This window comes from Brachypodium distachyon, chromosome 4 (genome assembly GCF_000005505.3).
Source record: "Brachypodium distachyon strain Bd21 chromosome 4, Brachypodium_distachyon_v3.0, whole genome shotgun sequence".
Classification (NCBI taxonomy): domain Eukaryota; kingdom Viridiplantae; phylum Streptophyta; class Magnoliopsida; order Poales; family Poaceae; genus Brachypodium; species Brachypodium distachyon.
The window spans coordinates 9,984,950-10,004,649 of record NC_016134.3 but is presented as its reverse complement, the minus strand read 5'-3'; the positions used below and the strand labels follow the sequence as shown (position 1 = coordinate 10,004,649).

Below are 19,700 nucleotides of genomic sequence, written 5' to 3'. Positions count from 1 at the left end.
GAATTGAAGTACACAACACAATGACGAGAACAACAAATTAAGGACTACTTGCGATTAGGAGACCTCTCGTAGATGAGCTCACGATTGCCTGAGTGAGATACTCAGTCTTTGAAATTCTTTTCTAAAGAGTAGCTGACTGGGCATGACGTACGACTTTATTTCAGTGCACTGGACGCATTAATTTTCAGTGCAATATTGAATGAAAACCATGTGTTGAGAACATCAGTAATCAGGACAGAAAACTGAAAAAACTTCAACGACTACCAAGTACTATATTATACCAAAAGGAATTGAACTCTGCTACAGTTGAAGAAAAAAAACACTGAACTGTTGCACAACTAGTTTAATTTTATTGGCTGCCAGCGCCTAAACTTTAGACGCAGGTTGATAACTGAACATTATGGGTGAAGAGCATAAAGATCAATCTTCAAAATGTAGCCCGATACTCCTTGTTAATTTAGGTAACAGTTGATTGATCTGGCATTGCCTGTAACTGTAAGCAGAAGAGAGAGGCACCGTCAATAAGGCATAATAGGTAAATAAGTGGAAGCTTAAAATTAAACTACCATCAATGGAAACTTAAGATTTGTGTCGGCCTGACAGAATAAACTTAATTCGATAGATGCACAGAGTAAGCAGAAGGAAACTTCAGTGAGGTTGTGATTCCAATTGTAACCAATTAATGGGAAAAAAAACTATATTGTTGCATAACCATAATAAGCCCATCCATATGCATGCAAGCAAAAATGGATAATATAGTTGAAACGTAGGAGGCATCAAAGGCACAGCGGTCCCAAGGGTACAAGAGTAATGGAATTAATCCACCAAAGATTATGCTGAACTTTTAAATCTCAACAGGTATCTGCACTGTTAATCTCAACATAGGAATTGGCAAAAATGGTGGCTATGTTCTGACAAAGAACAGATAATTGGACACCGGGCAGTGTACCCATTGACTAAGTACGTGTTCCCCTAAAGGACAGATCAATAGCAGTTCAGTGACAGCTTCTCTTTATTATTAAGACATTGACAAAGTGCATAGGAAAATTAACTAATAAACCTGAAATTTTCTGGATGTGCGAAAAAAGAAGATACTGGAAAAGTATCTCCAAGCACAAATAAATTTGTGTAGTGCATTAAAAGAAGAAAAAAAATTGGTAGGCTTCAGCAACAAAATGTATCTAGTGTTTATCAGTTCATGCAGATACGAATGGGGGTTACATCGATTGATGACAAGTCTCACAGAGTACATCGGCGAAATTCTTTTGTATAAACTTGTCTAAATTAACTTAAACAAGACACAATATAAATTATACTAGTACTTTACACTATAAACTCGTAATAAACATTGTTTTACATCTGTGACAAGGTGTTACTTGCATGAACCAACTGTCGATTGAAAGGTATGTAGCTAGGAGGAGAAAAGAATCTCTATCCAATTACTGCATTAAGACAAACACAGCAAAGATGGAAAATATACAGCTCAGCCAGAATAAAAAATTGTGCAGGTACCTTAATTTAGAGTTTTGTGAAAAGAGATCGATGTCTAACTGTAGGAGCACTGTATGGCTTCGGGAAGAAATCATGCTTGACAAGGCTCTCTTTGTACAAATGTCCAGTCAAGGTTGAAGCCCATGATTCCCATTGGAATTTCTCTAGAAACTTGCCCTCATAGTGAACCATGTGGCTTCCAGACTTGAGTTACTGTATAGCAGCATATCTCCCTCGTGGGACAAAACCAGGTGTCTCTTTGCTAAGCTACACATGCTGTCCGATGAGAAATTAATCTTGTACTTGAGTGACCAGACCTCCCTCTCATAGTCCTCCAACACCCAGACCTCCGCAACCGTTCCGCTTTCATCGAAGCAACTGAGGCCAAGCATACCATCCATGTCGTGCAAACGAGTGCAGCTGCGGCTGTTACCAGCAAAAGCAGCAGCCGGGAGGCGCATCGACCTGAATGACTCGGCCTCGGTGTCGAAAACAACCGCCGTGTCGAGGGAACAGCGGCCGGGATCCCAATGAAGGCAGCCGCGGATCATGACGGGCGGATTAGGACAATGCACAATGCCACGGTAAGCCGCAGGAAGCACAATGTGCCTCGGCTCTCGCGCCCGCGGCACCCTGAGGATGTAGCACAGGGTTTCGCCCTCATTATTGGTGTGGTTTTTGTGTCCGCGGTGGTGCCAGTAAAGAGCACGGTACTCCCCGGAGGGGCGGTGGAGGTACATCGCTTCGACGTTGGTCCAGTAGGCGTCGGCGTTGAGACCCGGGACCGGAGCGCGCTGGCGCGTGGCCGGGTTGCAGATGCTGAAGCAGCTGTTCGGGAGGGAGACCAGGAGGAGTCCGTCGCAGGACGCGTGGAGCACGAAGTCGCGGTACGGTAGCCCTTGTCGTGGTTGCTGAGCCCGAGGAGAGGCTGGCCGCGCCCGGGGCCGAGGGCGGGGTACTTGCGGTCGTAGGATCTGGTGAGGACGAAGAGGGGCAGCGACGGCTGGCGGCGGTGGTGCGCGAGGAGGAAACCGGGGTTGTCGGAGGTGAGGCGGCGCCAGGAGCGGCAGACGGCGCGGCAGCGGAGGAGCGCCGCGGCGGGCAGGCGGAGCAGGATCTCCCACAGCAGGAGGTCCAAGGGGAGGACGGCAATGGCTCCCGCGGCGGAGGCGCGGCTGCGGCTGCGCGTCCGCTTCGCGACGGGTTGATCTGAGTCCGACGACGCCGTGGCAGGGGCGACCGGTGCTCCTCCGTCCCCGTGGCCGGCGACGGCGGATCTAGGGTTTTGGAGTGGGAGAGACACCAGGAGGATCCGCGTCGGCGTCCGCCTCCGCCTCCGGCCCCGTCCGCTCCGGTAATCGCTTTCCGAAATCATTGGTGCGCTCATCAGCATCCGCATGACGGCGTCGCGCCCAACGGCAACCGCCCTGCGAGCTAGCTGGAGATGAGATCAAGATTTTGATTTGATCCGCATATTCGATGCGATGCCAGGCATTAAATAGCTTAATTGATGCCTCGCTCCGTTACCGCCGCTGCCCGAATCCTTTTGATAGGGCCGCTGCTGCACGAATCCATTAGCTTTAGGTTGCCTTGCATTGGGGCTGCCCAGAATATACTGAGGGGACTAGGATCAGGTGCCCCGTCACGCGGTGCCCTGCTCCTCTTCATCCACCGTCCGTTCCAATCTGACGGCCAGCAAATATTTACAGCCGTTAGTACTGTAAAAAAGAACCGCTCTCGAAGTCATCTCTTCGATTAGACGAGAAAAATTGCTCCTTCGCGGGCCGTCGCCACCTGAGAAGGAAGGGAGCGAGCTCTCCGGCGACCGCCCTTGGCAGACTCCGGCTCTACCAAATCCAGGCTACCGCCCGAGCTCCACTCCGAATCCCGCCGCCGGCAGTGCTCCTCTCCCTAATTCCGCCGCGGGCCGCGCTCCTCTTCGATCTGGCCGCGGGCAGTTCTGTCCCAATGCAACCGACGCCGGCCACCTGGTGGTGCTTTCCCTCGCCGAAGACCGCATCCGGACAGCAGCAGAGAGCGGCGGGTGGACGAAGAACGCAGGAGGAGGCCGGCGAACAGCAGCGGCCGGCGGACGGAGAACAGTGGCGGCCAAATGGGCGGCGTGCAGCGGCGGAGTCCTGATCTCGAGGTGCCTTCGAAGGGAGAGAGAGCCGCGTGAGAGAGAGACGCATGGGAGGAGCCGGCGGCAGGGTTCCGGGCTCGACCAGCGCACAGCAGCGAAGGAGCCACTTCCCCATGTGTGCCCTCGTTGTCTGACTGCAGAGGTGACTCCAAAGGCTGTGAATGTCTGCTGGCCGCCGGATTGGAACGGATGGTGGATGAAGAGGAGCAGGGCACCGCGTGACCTGCCTCTGGAAGGGCACCGGATCCCAGTCCTGCATATTGTGGATTACTCTGGCGGCGAACCGGAGGAGCTAGGCGGCGGCGGCCGGCGGGAGTGGCGAGCGAGTTTACTATCAACCCAGAGGGAGAAGAGCATTCCTGAGATGTTCAGCCTTGTCGACACAAGCTCAACGTACAGTTTGTTGTTTAAGTTTTCTCTCAGGCCAGGACTGAAACCAAACAACAAATCCTCCGGCATGCCAAACAACAAATCTTCCGGCATGCCTGGCCAGGCAAAACTCATCTTGTTTTCAGGCTGCCCTCAGGCTCTATATTTTGCCAGGCATGAGTGCCAGGACACTAACCAAACAAGTTCTCAATACGGATTTTTGCCATAAAAAACGTATCCAACAGTATATCCATATTTATTGGATACCCGAATTTTTGGGTATCTGCCCATATTTCGTCCTTCAGTATCCATATTTGGGTATTCTTCCTAGGATATCCAAATGACCCAAATCTTGTAGCGAGCATCCAACTGACAGGAATCAGATTTTTATGCCCCGACCTACCTCCTGGCCCGCTGGCGCCGCCAACGATTTCGACCACGGGACTGTACCACCGCCGACGCCATGCCGCCGGCCGCTGCGCCTCGCCCCTGCGGACCTCCCCGCTGCCTTTCCCCGCCCCGATGAGCAACAGTAGGTGCTCCTAGAGCTCCGCATGCCGCCCCCGCCCCACCTCTGCCCTGACAAGGCCTCCCGCCGGCTGCCCCATGCTACGCCCCGACGAGATCTCCTGACGACGCCGTCCCCGTCCCCGTCATCCACGAAGATGGGCGCCGCCGCGGCCTGCACCCTCCGCACGCGCTGCTCTGCCGCGCCCAATTCCGAGTCCGAGCCGGCGCCATTCAGGCCCTCGGCCCCGCCCATCCTTGCCAAATCCGGCCACCGGTGCCGCCTTTGGCGTCCCCAACGGCATGCAGACTCTGCCGCCGAATCCGGTCAACGGCGTGCCCTTTCCCCGCCGTGCCCTTTCCCCGCCGAATCCGGCCAGCGGCGCTGCTTGGAGCTCCTCCTCGGGCGACCGCCGCTTGGAGCTCTTCTCTTAGCGAGGTCATTACCGATTTGGGTTCGATTTGAGGTGCGATTAATTGGGGGTTCGGTTTGGGATTGATTTGGTGAAGAAGAGATATTTGTGCAAAAAATAATATAAGAAACGCAAAAGTGGATATGGGTACTCAGTTTTGGGCATGCTGGAAAAGTTGGAGCCAGTACCCATATTTTGTTTCTCCCTTATCCATAATGGTTTTGGGTATCTAAAAATATGTGTATGCTTCTAGCATTTCCAATAGGTTCCGTAAAATCAGTTTTTGGGACAGGACAGAGAATTTTTTTGGGAAAATTTGAGTTGCTCCAGGTTCCTAAACTTCGTTCCCTGTATTAATTTAGATATTACACTGCCACGTGGGAGGCCCACATGTCTTCTTCTTCCTCTTTGTCTCTCCCCCAAATCTCACCGGATCCCATCGATGGAGTCAACGATCTGGCGGCGCAGCACCGCCGCTCGTGCGTCGGCACCGGCCAGCACGCGCCTCCGTCTGCTCCAAAGCCGTATGCCGGCACGCCGTCCACCTGTCCGCACGCCCGGTCCGCCCCTGCCCGCCGTCCCTCTCCCGCTCGCAGCCACCTCCCATGCCGCGGCGGCTCCGCGTGCGCGCCGCCTCGACCACCGCCGCTGTGAGCGCGGTGCCCCGACCCGCGCGCGACCGCTCGCTCGCGCGCCCGCTCGCTCGCGCGCCCCTGCTGCTTGCCGCCGCGCCCGCGAGTCCCTGTTGCCGCCGTCAAATCCGAGCTCCATGGCGGCAGCGGCACAGCCAGCGGTTGCGGGGAAGAATCGGGAGGGCGGAGCTGCTGGACATACGCGCCGGCCGAATCGAGCTTTGCTCTGGCCGAATCGAGGGCGGAGCGAGCTGGCGTCGGGGGTGCCACAGAAAGCCTCGCCGAGATTCAGCAGGGAATGGGCTTGGCGTGGCACCGGAGGCGCGGGGAAGGGGTAGCAGCTGTCGGACAGGGCCGGCGGCGAAGATCAACAGCGGCGCAGTGAGGTCGGGGCAGGTGGGGCGGCGTGGAAAGGTTTATTTACCGCGCGAGCTTATTCGCGTTTAGCGAACGGGCCTCTGGTTCCTGCATTCGGCGAACAGGAGAGAGAAAATAAGAAAGTTTTTTAAAATTTTAAAAATTGTAAATCATTTAGGAAAACTGTTAGAGACGTTGTTAGAAACGTTTTTTTTTTCTTTTTAGGAAATTGTGGCAGTTATTTTAGGGAATGAAGTTTTTCAGGAAACATGAAGCATCTCCACTAGCTTACCTAGAAATGGTTACCTAAAATTGGATATAGGGATAGGAGTGAGAAGATATCGAGTAACCATTTTGCCTCTTCTCCACCAGCTTACCCATCCCCATTCCCTATTTTCTCTTATCCATTACACTGACACACATGACCCTCCTGACAATAAATCCATTGCCTTCTTCTTCCTCTAACCCTCAGCTGCTGTCACCGATGCCTCCGCGCATGGCTGTTGTTGCCGACGAAGCTGGCTGCCGCCGCGCCCGCTGCTGCTGTAGAGATGGGGAAACGACCGGGGTGCGGGAGTGGGAGGAAGAGGAGCGGGCGAGGGCCGGCGAGCGGTGGGAGGGATTCGTGAGAGGACGGGAGAGGCTCGCCGGCGCCGGATTCAGCCGGATTTTGACCGGCGACTGCGGGACGGGATGGGGTCAGGGAAGCTCGGGGAGGGACGGGAGAGGATGAGAGAGGGCAGGAACGGGGCGGTGGAGGCTCGGGGAGGAGCGGGCGGCGCTCTACAGCGGCGGCGGCGGCGGGACGAGCAGGAAGTTTCCCATGACGGTTGGTCTGCCCGCGCGTGGGGGGAAAATATAGGGAACCAAGTTTTGGTTACATATATTTGAGTATATGAGAGAGAAATTTACATAACTACCTAAAAATTATAGGTATAGGTAAGCATATGGGTAAGCTGGTTGAGAGGATTTTTGTTCTCATTTGGTATAAAAACAGTTTTTAGGTATAGGTAATCTAGTGGAGATGCTCTTACCCGGAAGCACGCACTCCATTGGGGTTTGTCCTGGCTAGGAAATCTCTCCTGATTTAATTTCCTAAACTCCATTGACATTGTACAGTAATCCATTCTTTTTCTTGATTTAATTTCCTAAATTTCATTGACATCGTACAATATGTATCGTGTAACTTTTCTGTTTGTGTAATACTGACGACGCAATATTTTTCTGTTCTGTTCGAAATGGAACCTAACTTCATGACATAATGGTGAGCAAACCTCTTTTGAAAGAAATACTTATGACCATAGGGAAGATAACAGTGGATTGAAGAAAAATACGAGTGTTTGCACCATTGCTCTTGTGCTTCCTCACACAGAGCTGTCATGCTTTGCCAAGCAATTCTACTGAGTTTGGTTTTAAGGGGAGAAAAACTACTACGGTCGAGAAAACATCTGGTTTTGTGTCACTACATCCACATCTGTTCTCCTTTAGAGGAAGGGAACCGGTTGTTATTACTTGGCCAAAGGTTCGCAAGAGATGAGACAGTAGGACAGTCATTTAACTAACTAATCAGCCAATCAGGGGTCAATGCAGAACTGCAGACGTGCAGTTACTGTACTCAGTGCATGCATAACTTCATGGATATACGAGGACACATACTGATGCATGTTGATAACTTGATAGTGGACACATATTAAGGAAACACAAGATCAGCTACAGCAATTCAGACTTGTTGTCATGTAGTTGATCCTCCTTTTCGAAAAGGAAACAAATGTACTGTAGATGTAAGCATACAAGATCCAAGTAGTCCATCTCACGCTTAATACAAAAGCTTGCTTTTTTTTTCCTTGATAAGAAGTCATAGTAAACACAGCAACCTGCTTCAATTAATTATAGTTTTACTGCTAACATACCACTGGAAACAAGACTGCAACAATAGGTTTTACTGATAAAATAACACCCGAAAAAAAGACTGCAGCAAGAGTGTCGACCATGGCATCTATCTCATCATCAACAGCCACAAAGACAGAGTATCAGATGGAGGGTAGATTCCAGTCTTATAGTCCGCCAGGGTGCGGTTGCGCTCCAGCTGCTTGGCAGCAAAGACGAGGCATTGCTGTTTCGGACGAATGCCATCCTTCTCATAGATCTTCATCTTGATATCGTCAACTGTATCCGAGCTCTCGACCTCGAAAGGGATGGATTTCCCATACAAATCCTTCACGAAGATTTGCATTGTTCTGCCTCTCGGCCGAGACAGGCGGAGAACAAGGAGAATGGTGGAATCCTTGCAAATGTTATGGTCAGCCAAGGTAAGCTCATCGTCCTTCAGCTGCTTGTTGCCAAAGATGAGGCACTGCTGACCCTTGGGGAACCCTTCCCTATCCTCAATCATGGACTTCACCTTGTCAATGGTGGTATCCAAGCTGTCAACCTCGAGAGCAATGGAGCTTCCTGCTAGCGTCTCCATCACGTAGATCTGCATCTTTTCTTGGAGGTCACGCGTGGATCCGTGCTCGATGTTGTAGTCAGCCAACGTAAAGTTGTCCTTATCTAGCTGCACTCCATTGAAGGCGAGGTGGTGCTGCTCCTGGATATTTGCTTTGACGGTTTGCAAGGTGTCTAATTCATGGACTGTGAGGCAGATTGTCCTGCCAGTCTGATTCTGCACATATATATACATTTCTGAAACAAACACCAGCACAGTTTCAGTTTCGAGACAAATGGTAATACTTTCGTGCGTCCAGGCCGGCTACAGAGAAATACACAGTTCCAACTTAATTCTCACAGGTGTACGTAGATGCAAAGCACATTAATTATATTGTCTGACAGAAGCGAGAATAGAAATATACTGCCTTGTTTTATACAGAACAATTAAGTTGTCTGCAGAAGGCCTAGCTAGCTAGTTAGCATCCAAAGTCAAGTCAGTCTTGAGCAACTAACCATTTAGAAATTACATGCAGGGTGAAGGCGCTCTACACATTGAAGGTGAATGAATATATATGCACCTGTCAATTAACTGACGAACTCTTTCTACTGGAATAGAAACCACAGAGTCCGACCGTAGAGGCGAATGCCAAATCATAGAGGCAGCCACACTAATTAACATTACAGAAGCTACTAGCGCAATCTCCGGATTGCTACAACTAATTAATGCATTTATCTATAATTAAAGCGACACTTATTTTGTATCGGAAGGAGTGCATACAAATTAATTTCAGCAGCTACTCAGCATGCAGAGACGGTGCTCAACTTCTTACAGCGTTTATCATATTTCAGGCTACATATAGAGCAAGCAAAGAGATGGAAATCTGCACGTACTCCCAAAGGTTGACCAATAATACATGCATGCTTAACGATATGGACTATCTGTTTTTAATTTTATTCCTTAAGTTTATGTGTATATAAGAAAACTGTACGAGAATCACTAGTACAGTCACATCCTTCTCTAGCTAGATGAAGGCTTCTTTTCCCGCAAGAAATAATTCGAACTGTAGAAGAAGCAAGAGCAGCTACAGCAATTCAGACATGTTGTCATGCTTTAGCTGTTCCAACTGGTAGTAGAAGCAATATAGCCCATGCATTATCTAAAAAACTGTAGAAGCAAGAACATACATAAATCTACCCCCGCTAGTGTCGTACTAATTAGCCTAGCATGTGAAGTTAAGTCAGTCTTGAGCAAACACTAAAAGTCACTCAGATCTGCATATTGCAGTGAATCTGCAGCTCTCAATTAACCCTCGACCGGCTCAGTAAAGTGAAAAACAGAATATGCATCCGTTAGTTAATTTCCACTGGCAACTGAAACTAACAAAAGATGCTTTCTTGCGCCCATCTTTTGTTTAGGCTATATATAGAACAATATTTTCCAACAGGTCTTAGAAGAAGCCAAGAAGATTTAAATCGATCTGCAGTCACAAAGGTTCACTATATGTAATACATACACAACCACAATCTGGACTGGACTATCTCGTTATTATTCCTTTATGTGTATACTAGTATAGTGCCCGTGCGTTGTCACGGTCTCTAAAATCATTTCACTTTGACATTTAAATATAATACATGCAAAAATTCACGTTTTTTGTAATCACAAAAAAAAATTCACGTATATTGAAAAAAAAACATAATTTGACATTCAATCAAAATGAATTTTGATAACTCAAAATTTGACTTTCTATGCATGTAGTTAGTGTACCCGTGCAACACGGTATACTAAATGCAATGGTTGGATATAATGATGAACATTGAGAATAGAGTTAAGATTTAGAGTTAGGCTGACCTAACCACCTCGCCACCAAAACTAAACATGGTACCATGGTCGTTATCTTATTGCATACAGTAAAAGGTCAACAACTCGTCGTCTTTTCTCCCCACAAAATTTTAATTGCCCCCAATCAAATTGCCGAACGATATTATTATTTTTAGGAGGGAATTGTCAAATGATAAATCCGTACGAATTCTTATAATTATGTAAGTGTTCCACGAACCTGAAAATCTGAAAAAGGATAATAACTTTCAATGCAGAAAATCTAAAAATTCAAAATTATATTCTGGGTCTGGAGTGGTTCAACTTCACTTAAAAAAAATCGGTGGACATAAAAAGGAGGTGTCGTCCGCGTCTAACTTTGTTGTCGCTTCTAGCTGGTTGTGCCACTTTGTCAGCTCCTTCTCTAGCTGTTCTGCATGGAGACTTGCCAATGCAAATTGTATTGGTAAAGAAGAATAATGCTCTAGCACCATCTTAAAATTGTAAACATACCGGCCTTGTTTTCAATATGGTGTGGATTATAATGCACTCCTGAACTTCTCGATCCCCCAATCTTTTTTACCACAACAGATTGTTAGTTACTTATTCTTCTGTTGACCATTAGCTTTTGTGGCTGACATCAATCATGCCTCCTCAACGTAGCATCCTCCGTCCTCTGCATTCTCCTTAGCACCCTGACGTGATCCTGCCAACCAAACAATAGCACGGGAATCAATCTATGACGGTCGGGCATGAAAGCATGAAGAGTGGCAAGCAGAATAGACAAGGCGGCCGGGGGTATTCCTCCTTTTCGAAAAAAAAGGATAGACAAGGCTGCACAGCCAAACATACTGGATGCTGCGGCGGCAACTGGAGCTGCTCATCTGGACGATGCATGCGCGCGCTCCAGCTCTGCAGAGACTCGTGAACCTTCGAGCCTCGCCGGTCGCGCACCCGCACTGCTAGCGTCGGATTCGTCCGTGCGCGCGATGGCCGGGATGCTATGGGGCTGCAGGAGCTGTAAACGGGTGCCGACCGCTCCCGGCCATAAGGAACAGAAGCAGCAGCCGGTCACGCTGCTGACGACCGGCGATGACGTTGTGAGGCCGGAAGTAGGCGACGACGGCTGCGGGGATTCGAGGAGACCCCGGCAAGGTAGGGATCCGCCGGGGATTCTGGGCAGTGTGTGCGTGGGGCACGGTGGCGACACTTGGCAGGGAGGTGTCGGGGCTGCGGGCGAAGGGAGGCGAGTGTTCCAGAAAGAATTGAATTGACGAAACAGGGTCGAACTGGAACCTTAGGTACGAGAAGGGGGTTGACGGCCTGGGCCAGAAAAGGCCGAAGCCCAGCAAAGGTACGACGGACGAAACGATGGCCCAAAGTGCAATGGACGATGACCGACGACGGAAACACTACTCCCTTTATTATTACCTTTACCTTTATTTACTTTATTTATTTATTTATTAATTAATTTATTATATTATTAGGTGAGAAAAGCAAGGCTAGAGAGCAGGCCGACCGGCCCTTTGACTTCCGATCCAGGCCCATTATTGATCCAAGCGACAGGCCCATTATTGAAGCGGAACCAAAATCAAATCGAAGAAGAATGTCCACGGAGGCCCATTACATCGGCTGAGGATTGATGTATTCTTCCTGGCACGACAGCAGCAATGGTTCACTGGCAGGTTTACTGACGTTCTCGGCTCCTCCTCTCTTACTGACGGCAACAAGTAACAACGCCGCTTATATATGAACAAACATGCCTTTATGCAACAACACGTATCATATCCTCCTCCTCTGCTTCTATCAGCGTCACCTGCAAAACAGATTGGTGGGTTAGTGATCTGCCTGTGATCTTGTTAATTTGTTTTGAACAACTTTGTTCACTCCAGACCAGATTCAGGACAACTCCTACCACACCTGCAAACTCTGTCAGTGCAGCCTAGAGAAATCTGTAGCATATCATTCCTCGCAGCCCTTCACCACCACACTTCACCTAAGCATTCCTGTTTCTGTCAAATCTGGAACGACCTCACGGCGAGCTTTGTTTCCATTTCATTGACAACTGAATTGACATACCAGCTTTGTTTCCATTTCATTTTATTTGGATCAGGTATCCAATCCAAGACCGAAACATTCCTTAAGAAACTAAAGAAAAATAATTTCTGTCTCAAACACAAAATATGGCAAGGAAAAGATATATCATTTGTAAGCATTAAGGGTCAGGACATCAATGTAGCTTCCTAAATGTAATATTTAAATGTAAGATGATTTACAAACAGCTCTTGACCATGTTGGACAGTTGGAGCTTCTAGCCGTGCGCTTACTTTGAGTACTGAACACAAAGGGTGACAAACATAAAGATCAATCTTCAAACTGTAGCCCACTACGCCTTGTTAATTTAGGTATTAGTTGATTGATTTGATGTTGCCTGCCAGAAGAAGAAAGAGGCGCCGTCCATAAGTTATAGTATGTAAATAAGTTGAACCTTCAAATTAAACTACCATCAATGGAAGCTAAGGAATTGTGTTGGCCTGCCAGGGTACGCAAACTTAACTCGACGCAAAGAGTAAACAGAAGGAAACTTCACTGAGGTTGTGATTCCAATTGTAACCAATTAATGCAAATAACTATATGTGGGGCATAACCATAATAAGCCCATCCATATGCATGCAAGCAAACATGGATAAAATGAAACATAGGAGGCATCAAATGCACTGCGGCCCAAAGGGTACAAAGAGTACTGGAATTATATCCTCCAAAGTTTATGCTGAACATGTAAATCTGAACATGGCATCTGCGCTTTTTAAATCTCAACATAGGAATTGTAACCTGACTGTAGTCACACAACATGGCAAAAACGGTGGTTTTATTTTGATGGGGCAACCCTTTTCTGACAAAGAACAGATAAATGGATACCAGTGTACCCCCATTGTCTAAGTGTTCCCCTAAAGGACATTGACAGCTTCTGTTTGTTATTAGAAGACATTGACAAAGTGCATAGACATATTAACTAACAAACCTGAAATTCTGGATGCGCAAAAAAAGAAGATACTGGAAAAGTATCTCCAAGCACAAATAAATTTGTGTGTGCATTAACATTAAAAGAAGAAGAAAATTGGTAGGCATCAGCAATAAAATGTATCCAGTGTTTATCACTTATCAGTTCATGCAGAGATGAAACAGGGTTACATCAACTGAGAACGAGTTGGCGAAATTATTTTGTATAAACTTGTTAAATTAACTTAAACAAGACACAATATAGTTGTACTACATGACACTATGAATTCGTAATAAACTTGCTTTTACATCTGTGACAATGTGTTACTTGCATGAACCAAGTATCGATTAAAAGGTACGTAGGAAACATGTCTTTCGGAGTTAGGAGGAGAAAAGAATCTCTATCCAATTACTACATTAAAACAAACTCACGAAAGATGGAAAATATACAGCTCAACCAGAGTAAAAAGAATCCAGGTACCTTAGTTAGAGCCTTGTGAAAAGGCATCGATGTTCAACGGTAGGAGCACTACATGGCTTCAGAAAGAAAGCATGATTGACAAGGCTCTCTTTGAACAAATGTCCTGTCAATGTTGAAGCCCATGATTCCCATTGGAATTTCTCTAGAAACTTGCGCTCATAGTGAACCATGTGGCTTCCAGAGTTACTGTACAGCAGCATGTCTCCCTCGTGGGACAAAACCAGGTGTCTCTTTGCTAAGCTACACATGCTGTCCGATGAGAAATTAATCTTGTACTCGAGTGACCAGACCTCCCTCTCGTAGTCATCCAGCACCCAGACCTCCGCAACCGTTCCGCTTTCATCGAAGCAACTGAGGCCAAGCATACCTTCCATGTCGTGCAAACAAGTGCAGCAGACCGTAGCAGCAACCGGGAGGCGCATCGATTTGAATGATTCGGCCACGGTGTCGAAAACAGCCACTACACCGGCGAGGGCATAACTGTTGGGGTCCCAGTGAAGGCAGCCGCGGATCATGACCGGCGGACGCGGATTGAGTGATTGACACAACCCACCAAGCCGAGGTAAGCTGCAGGGCGTACAACGCACCTCGGCTTGCGCGCCCCCGGCACCCTGAGGATGTAGCAGACGCTGTCGTCGTTGTTTTCAATTATATCGTCGAACCAGTAGAGAACACGGTACTACCCGGAGGCGCGGTGCAGGTAGAGCGCCTCCATGTAGTCACAGTCGGCGGTGTTGAGCCCCGGGACTGGAGCGTGCTGGCGTGTGGCCGGGTTGCACAGGCTGAGGTAGCGGCAGTTTGATAGAAGGAGGAGGCCGTCGCAGGAGGCGTGGAGCTTGAAGCGGCCACGGCGGCCGTTGTCGTCGTGGTCGTCGAACCCGAGGAGAGGCTGGACGCGCTCGAGGTTGGCGGGGTTGCTGCTGAATCCGCGGAGTACGAAGAGGGGGAGCGAGGGCTGGCGGCGGTGGTGCGCCAGGCGGAAGGCGGGGTCGGAAGCGAGGCGGCGCCAGGAGCGGCAGACCGCGCGGCAGCGGAGGATCGCCGCGTCCGCCTCGCTCCAAGGGGAGGACGGCGATGGCGCGCGTCCGCCTCGCGACGGGTTCTGAGTCCGACGCCGCCGCAACTCCATGGTCGGCGGAGGCGGATCTAGGGTTTTGGTGGGGAGGGAGAGACACCACGAGGGTCTGCCACGGCGGGCTTGCGGAGGGCCAGGCGGGTGCCCGCTGCGGCGTCCGGACCATCGATCCAAGTGACGCCGTTGCCGCCCCTAGCAGCTAGATGACGAGATGAGATGAAGCCCGACCAATTTGAGGTGCCTCCCTCCACCCCGCAGCCTGATTTTGCCCCTTGGATTGGATTCGATGCGTCGAAACTAGGACGCGCCGCCGCCTTGCTGAAGACCGAGAGAAGGAATCGGAGGATAAGTTCTGGGCGGAGAATCGGAGGAGCTAGGCGGCGGCGGAGCGAGGTGCGTCGTGCAATCAAGCCGGCCAGGGAAGGAATGGTTCGAGTCACAGAGAAGGATCCTTCTGGGAGATGAGGTGAGTAGAATCTCCTCTCGCAGCCGCCGGCGGGTCCTCGCCCTCGAGCTCCATCGCCGTACACGGCGTCAAGCACAACTCACCACTCTGCGTCTCCTCGCAACGAAATGAATTGGATTTGTTTTGGACTGCAAGTTCAGCGAGGAAGAAAGGCGGCCGGCAGATATTTTGACTGAATTACAAAGTTTCTTTTAACGGAGCGAATACAGTGCAGTCCTTGCAACAGAACCAAAGGCTAGCTAATTGGATGCTGCAACATGAATACGCTGTTTCATTTATCCAAGTTGACAACTGTTATATAGGAGTACTCCGTAGTATCTTATATACTGGTGATAAGCTATTATCAGTTTTAAAAATGATAATTTAGCTGACTATTTGTGACTATATCGTTCAGTTGATGAAACCTGAAGAACTTGCAAACATAATGTGTTTATGACCGGCGTTTCGGACCTGTTCTATTATTCAGTCGTCGTAGCACATGTTAGTGTATGTGCATTCTGGATAAGCCCTTGTAATTTGTTTGTTGTCGTTATTTTGAGAAGATGGCAGATGGGCGGCCAAATCCAGAGAATTGTACCTTGATTGCCAAATTCAGAGAATTGTACCTAAATGGCGGGTGGGGGGCAGCCGCCGCCGCTGCCTGGTCAGACGGCACCGCGGGTGAGCTCCACGTTCCGTCCGGAGTCGAGGTGAGGGCCATGGCTTGCACAGCTCGTCGGAGCAGCTCGTCAGACGCCTGCCCACCAGCAAATACTGTGGAGGTAAAGCCGCGGCCGGATCTGCTGGTAGCCTGACGGTTCCAGACTCCTCCTTGTTCTTTATTTGGTGCCTGGCTCCTTGTCCGGCCAGCCGCAGAGGGGACGGACAGCCTCGGCACAGCAAAAAGTAAATATCAACCAAACAAGCTTTTCTACTTTTCCGCAACAAAAAAGCAAAGCAAAGCGGAACCAAACTCATCCTAAAGCTGCCATCACCTAAACTCGTTTGGAAATCTAACTAAATTTGCTAAATTTGGGTGACAGCTTCTTGGAAAAGCCATTCCTAGAACACAAAAGATCGCAGCTTCTGTCGGGCAACACGCTCAACTGTCGGGCCATCAGTCAAGTCGAACTAGCAAGCTGTTAGCGACAAGTGCATTCCGATTTCCGAATAAGCCGTTGGCCGTTGCAATGTGTCTATTGTCGTTATTTAGAGAAGGGGGGTAAGTGGCTAAACGGTTCGTGACAAATCAACCGGCTAGGTTTGACAACTGAAAATTCTGGAAATTGTAGTTCGGAGTAGTACTTTTTTTTTGTGAGGAGAGAAAGTTGTGCAAGGATAATGCTATTGACAGCGTCCTGTACATACCAAAGATCAGCTACAGCAGTTGAACATGCTGTCATCTACTCTAGATGTAAGTCCTCCGTCCCATATTTAGACGCTTTTTAGGCATAGATACATCCATGTTTAGACAAATTTGAATCACTTAACATGAGACGGAGGAAATATACAACATCCAAGTAATCCATCTCACGCTTAACATAAAAGCTCGCCCTTTTTTCCTGATACGAAGTAATAGTACATTAACCTACTACAATTAATTATAGCTTTACACTGATGATTTACCACTCGAAACAAAACTGCAACGATAGTTTCTACTGATAAGATAACACGACAAAGAAGACTTTAGCAAGAGTGTCCACTATCGCATCCATCTCATCAACAACCACAAAGATGGCGGAGATGCATCTGGAGGGTAGAGTACTTTTGAATGCCATAGTCCGCCAAGGTGTGGTTGCCCTCTAGCATCCGGCCACGGAAGATGAGGCGGTGTTGTATCGGGCGACTACCAACCTTGAAGTACATCATCATCTTGATATCGCCGAGGGTATCATAGCTATCGACATCAAGAGTGATGGTTTCCCCCGCCGGCGGATTCACGCAGATGCACATTGATGTCATTGTCATACCTCGCCGAGATGGCAGGAGGACAAGTTGAAGGGTGGATTCCTTCCGGATGTTGTGGTCAGCCAAGGTAAGCTTGCCATCCTATAGCTGCTTGTTGCCAAAGATGAGGTATTGCTGACCCTTTGGAAACGCTTCCCTATCCTGAATCCTAGACTTCACCTTGTCAATGGTATCCATGTTGTCAACCTCCAGAGCAATGGTCCAGCCTGCTCGCTTCTCCGTCACATATATCTGCATCTTTTCTTGGAGGTCAAGCGTGGATCCGTGCTTGATGTTGTAATCGGCCAACGTAAGGTTGTCCTGATCTAGCTGCACTCCATCAAAGAAGAGGCGGTGCTGGTCCTGGATCTTTGCCTTGACGGTGTACAAGGTGTCTGATTCATGGACCGTGAGGCAGATTGTCCTGCAGGTGGAGTTCTTCACATAAACATGCATTCTGAACAAACATCAACAATATCAATGTTTAGACAAAAAAAATAGTGTTTTAGTACGTCCAGCTTTCATTAGAATATAAAACAAAAACACCAACAGTGCTTCAACTGGTAATAGAAGCAAGAGCCCATGCATTATCTAGAAAACAGTAGAACCAAGAACATAATACTCATAGTACAGAACAAGCTAATGTCGCACTAATTAGCCTAGCATGCAAAGTTAAGTCAGTCTTGAGCAATAAATAAAGATCTCGGTTCTGCATATTGAAGTGAATCAGCGGCTCTCAATTAACCGACTAGCTCGGTGAAGTGCAAAACACATAATATGCAGCCCTTGGTTAATTCCCACCAGCAACTGAAATTAACAGCAGATGCTTTCTTTCGCCTGTATTTTGTTTAGGCCATATATATAGAACAATTCTAACGGGTCGTAGAAGAAGCAAGAAGATTTAAGTCGATCTACAGTCACAAAGGTACACTAGCTAATACATATACCTACGATCTGGACTGTACTAATGTCTTGTTATCATTCCTATGTGTATATACAAAATAATATTCTAAAATAAGGCACTCCCTCCAATCCTGTACTAAATCAGCAACACTTGTTACAGATCGGAGTAGTACCTAATTTGTTAGATTAATAATCCATGGCGATAGAACATATAATAATTCCTATCTAATAGGATCGACCGATACGATATATACTCCAATGCATCGTTTCTCCATCAGATAAAGAACAATAGATCTGCTATCCTACATCTGACCAATACTATCCAAAGATCTAATTAACGAATAGATCGATCATATGAGATTAGCCACAAACACAGCGACGGTAGCTCTAGAGGGAGGCAAAGAAAAGAATTGGAACTTTCGTACGTACCTTGGATTAGGTCGAGGAAGATGCTTGTTCCAAGATTGAGGAAGACACAGCGACAGTAGGCATTGTTGCGAAGGATCGATGGAGGAAGATCGGAAGTGGAAGAAGCCAAGAGGGTTTCTTGAGGGTTTACGTGTGCAAGGGAGAATGGGAGATCGATCCTGCGGCGGAACGAGAGCAGGCCAACCCCTTTGTACGTCTTCCGGTCCAGCCCAGGACTCCAGGCCCATTATTGATCCCAGCGACAGGCCCATTATTATTGAAGTGGGCATAAACATCGAAGCAAAATCAAATCGAAGAACAATGTCCAGGGAGTCAGGAACAAGGCCCATTATTAAAGACTTCCGCCTTCCGAATCATTTGCTCGCCGCACGTCCTTTTGGCATGACAAATTGGTTGCCACTCACTCGGTCAGCCCCAAACAATGCTATGCCGGCCTTGTCTTCTAACTGCATATCAGAGACCATATGCCAGTCTCCTAGCTGTAACGAAAGGTTGCGCTTCCGAGCTGGACTGCCAAACTGATGTTCTCACATCCTGCTCTCATACTGACAGAAACAACACCGCTTATGAACAAACATGGCTTGATGCAACAGCAGGTATCATAACCTCCTCCTCTGCTCTCTTATCAGTGTCACCTGCAAAACAGATTGGTGGGTAAGTGATCTGCCTGTGATCTTGTTAATTAGTTTTGAATAACTTTGCCCACTCAAGACCAGATTTATGACAACTCCTACTGAAATCTGTATTCTCCACGGCACCTGCGAACTCTGTCAGGGTAGCCTAGAGAAATTTGTAACATATCATTCCTCGCGCTTTTCCATGGCAACACCGCCTGAATCAAGCAACAGAGTGCCACCCCACAACCACCATCATACATATTGTTGGAGGGAGAGATGTCAACTCTAATATCCTATGCCTGAACCCAAACCACCTGCCTGCACTCTATGCTGGTTCTTTTACCTTGTGCCCAGCCACAATGGGACCTGCATAAATAACCAGATTGGGTTAGTACATGCAAACACAACTGAGCTGGAGATGGCTATTACAAGTGCTTCAGAAATAGTCCCGCGCAGGAAGAATACAGTACAATACTCCAATCTTCTTAAAGTTGATCATCAGTCCTGCCTGATGATACGGCTCAAACTTCAGGCAGAACCATGCTCTGGTAAACAGGCTTCTCTGCATGATAACATAAGAGTAACATTCAAATTTCATTTCATTTTTCATAGGACCTTTACATGCATTGTGCATTGACAACTGAATCA

At 48.1% G+C, this 19,700-nt stretch overlaps 1 protein-coding gene, 1 long non-coding RNA gene and 1 pseudogene across 2 annotated transcripts; all 3 read right to left on the bottom strand.

Moving 5' to 3' along the window:
* Nucleotides 1-137: 137 nt before the first annotated feature.
* LOC112272479 lies at nucleotides 138-3,118 on the bottom strand. Its single transcript, XM_024463380.1, has 2 exons — nucleotides 1,513-3,118; nucleotides 138-493 (listed from the first exon to the last, which is right to left on the bottom strand). The coding sequence occupies exon 1, from the start codon at nucleotides 2,888-2,890 to the stop codon at nucleotides 2,039-2,041; it is 852 nt and encodes a 283-aa protein (XP_024319148.1). The 5' UTR covers nucleotides 2,891-3,118; the 3' UTR covers nucleotides 138-493; nucleotides 1,513-2,038.
* Nucleotides 3,119-7,919: 4,801 nt separating this feature from the next.
* On the bottom strand, nucleotides 7,920-19,620 carry LOC100826996 (annotated as a pseudogene).
* Nucleotides 11,670-14,298, bottom strand: LOC112272481. Its single transcript, XR_002966322.1, has 3 exons — nucleotides 13,637-14,298; nucleotides 12,076-12,586; nucleotides 11,670-11,971 (listed from the first exon to the last, which is right to left on the bottom strand). It is a non-coding gene; the product is annotated as an uncharacterized LOC112272481 (long non-coding RNA).
* Nucleotides 19,621-19,700: the final 80 nt, after the last annotated feature.

Excerpts from the sequence above, each read along its gene's own strand:
- LOC112272479 (XM_024463380.1), bottom strand. The coding sequence starts at position 2,890 with ATGCGGATGCTGATGAGCGCACCAATGATTTCGGAAAGCGATTACCGG.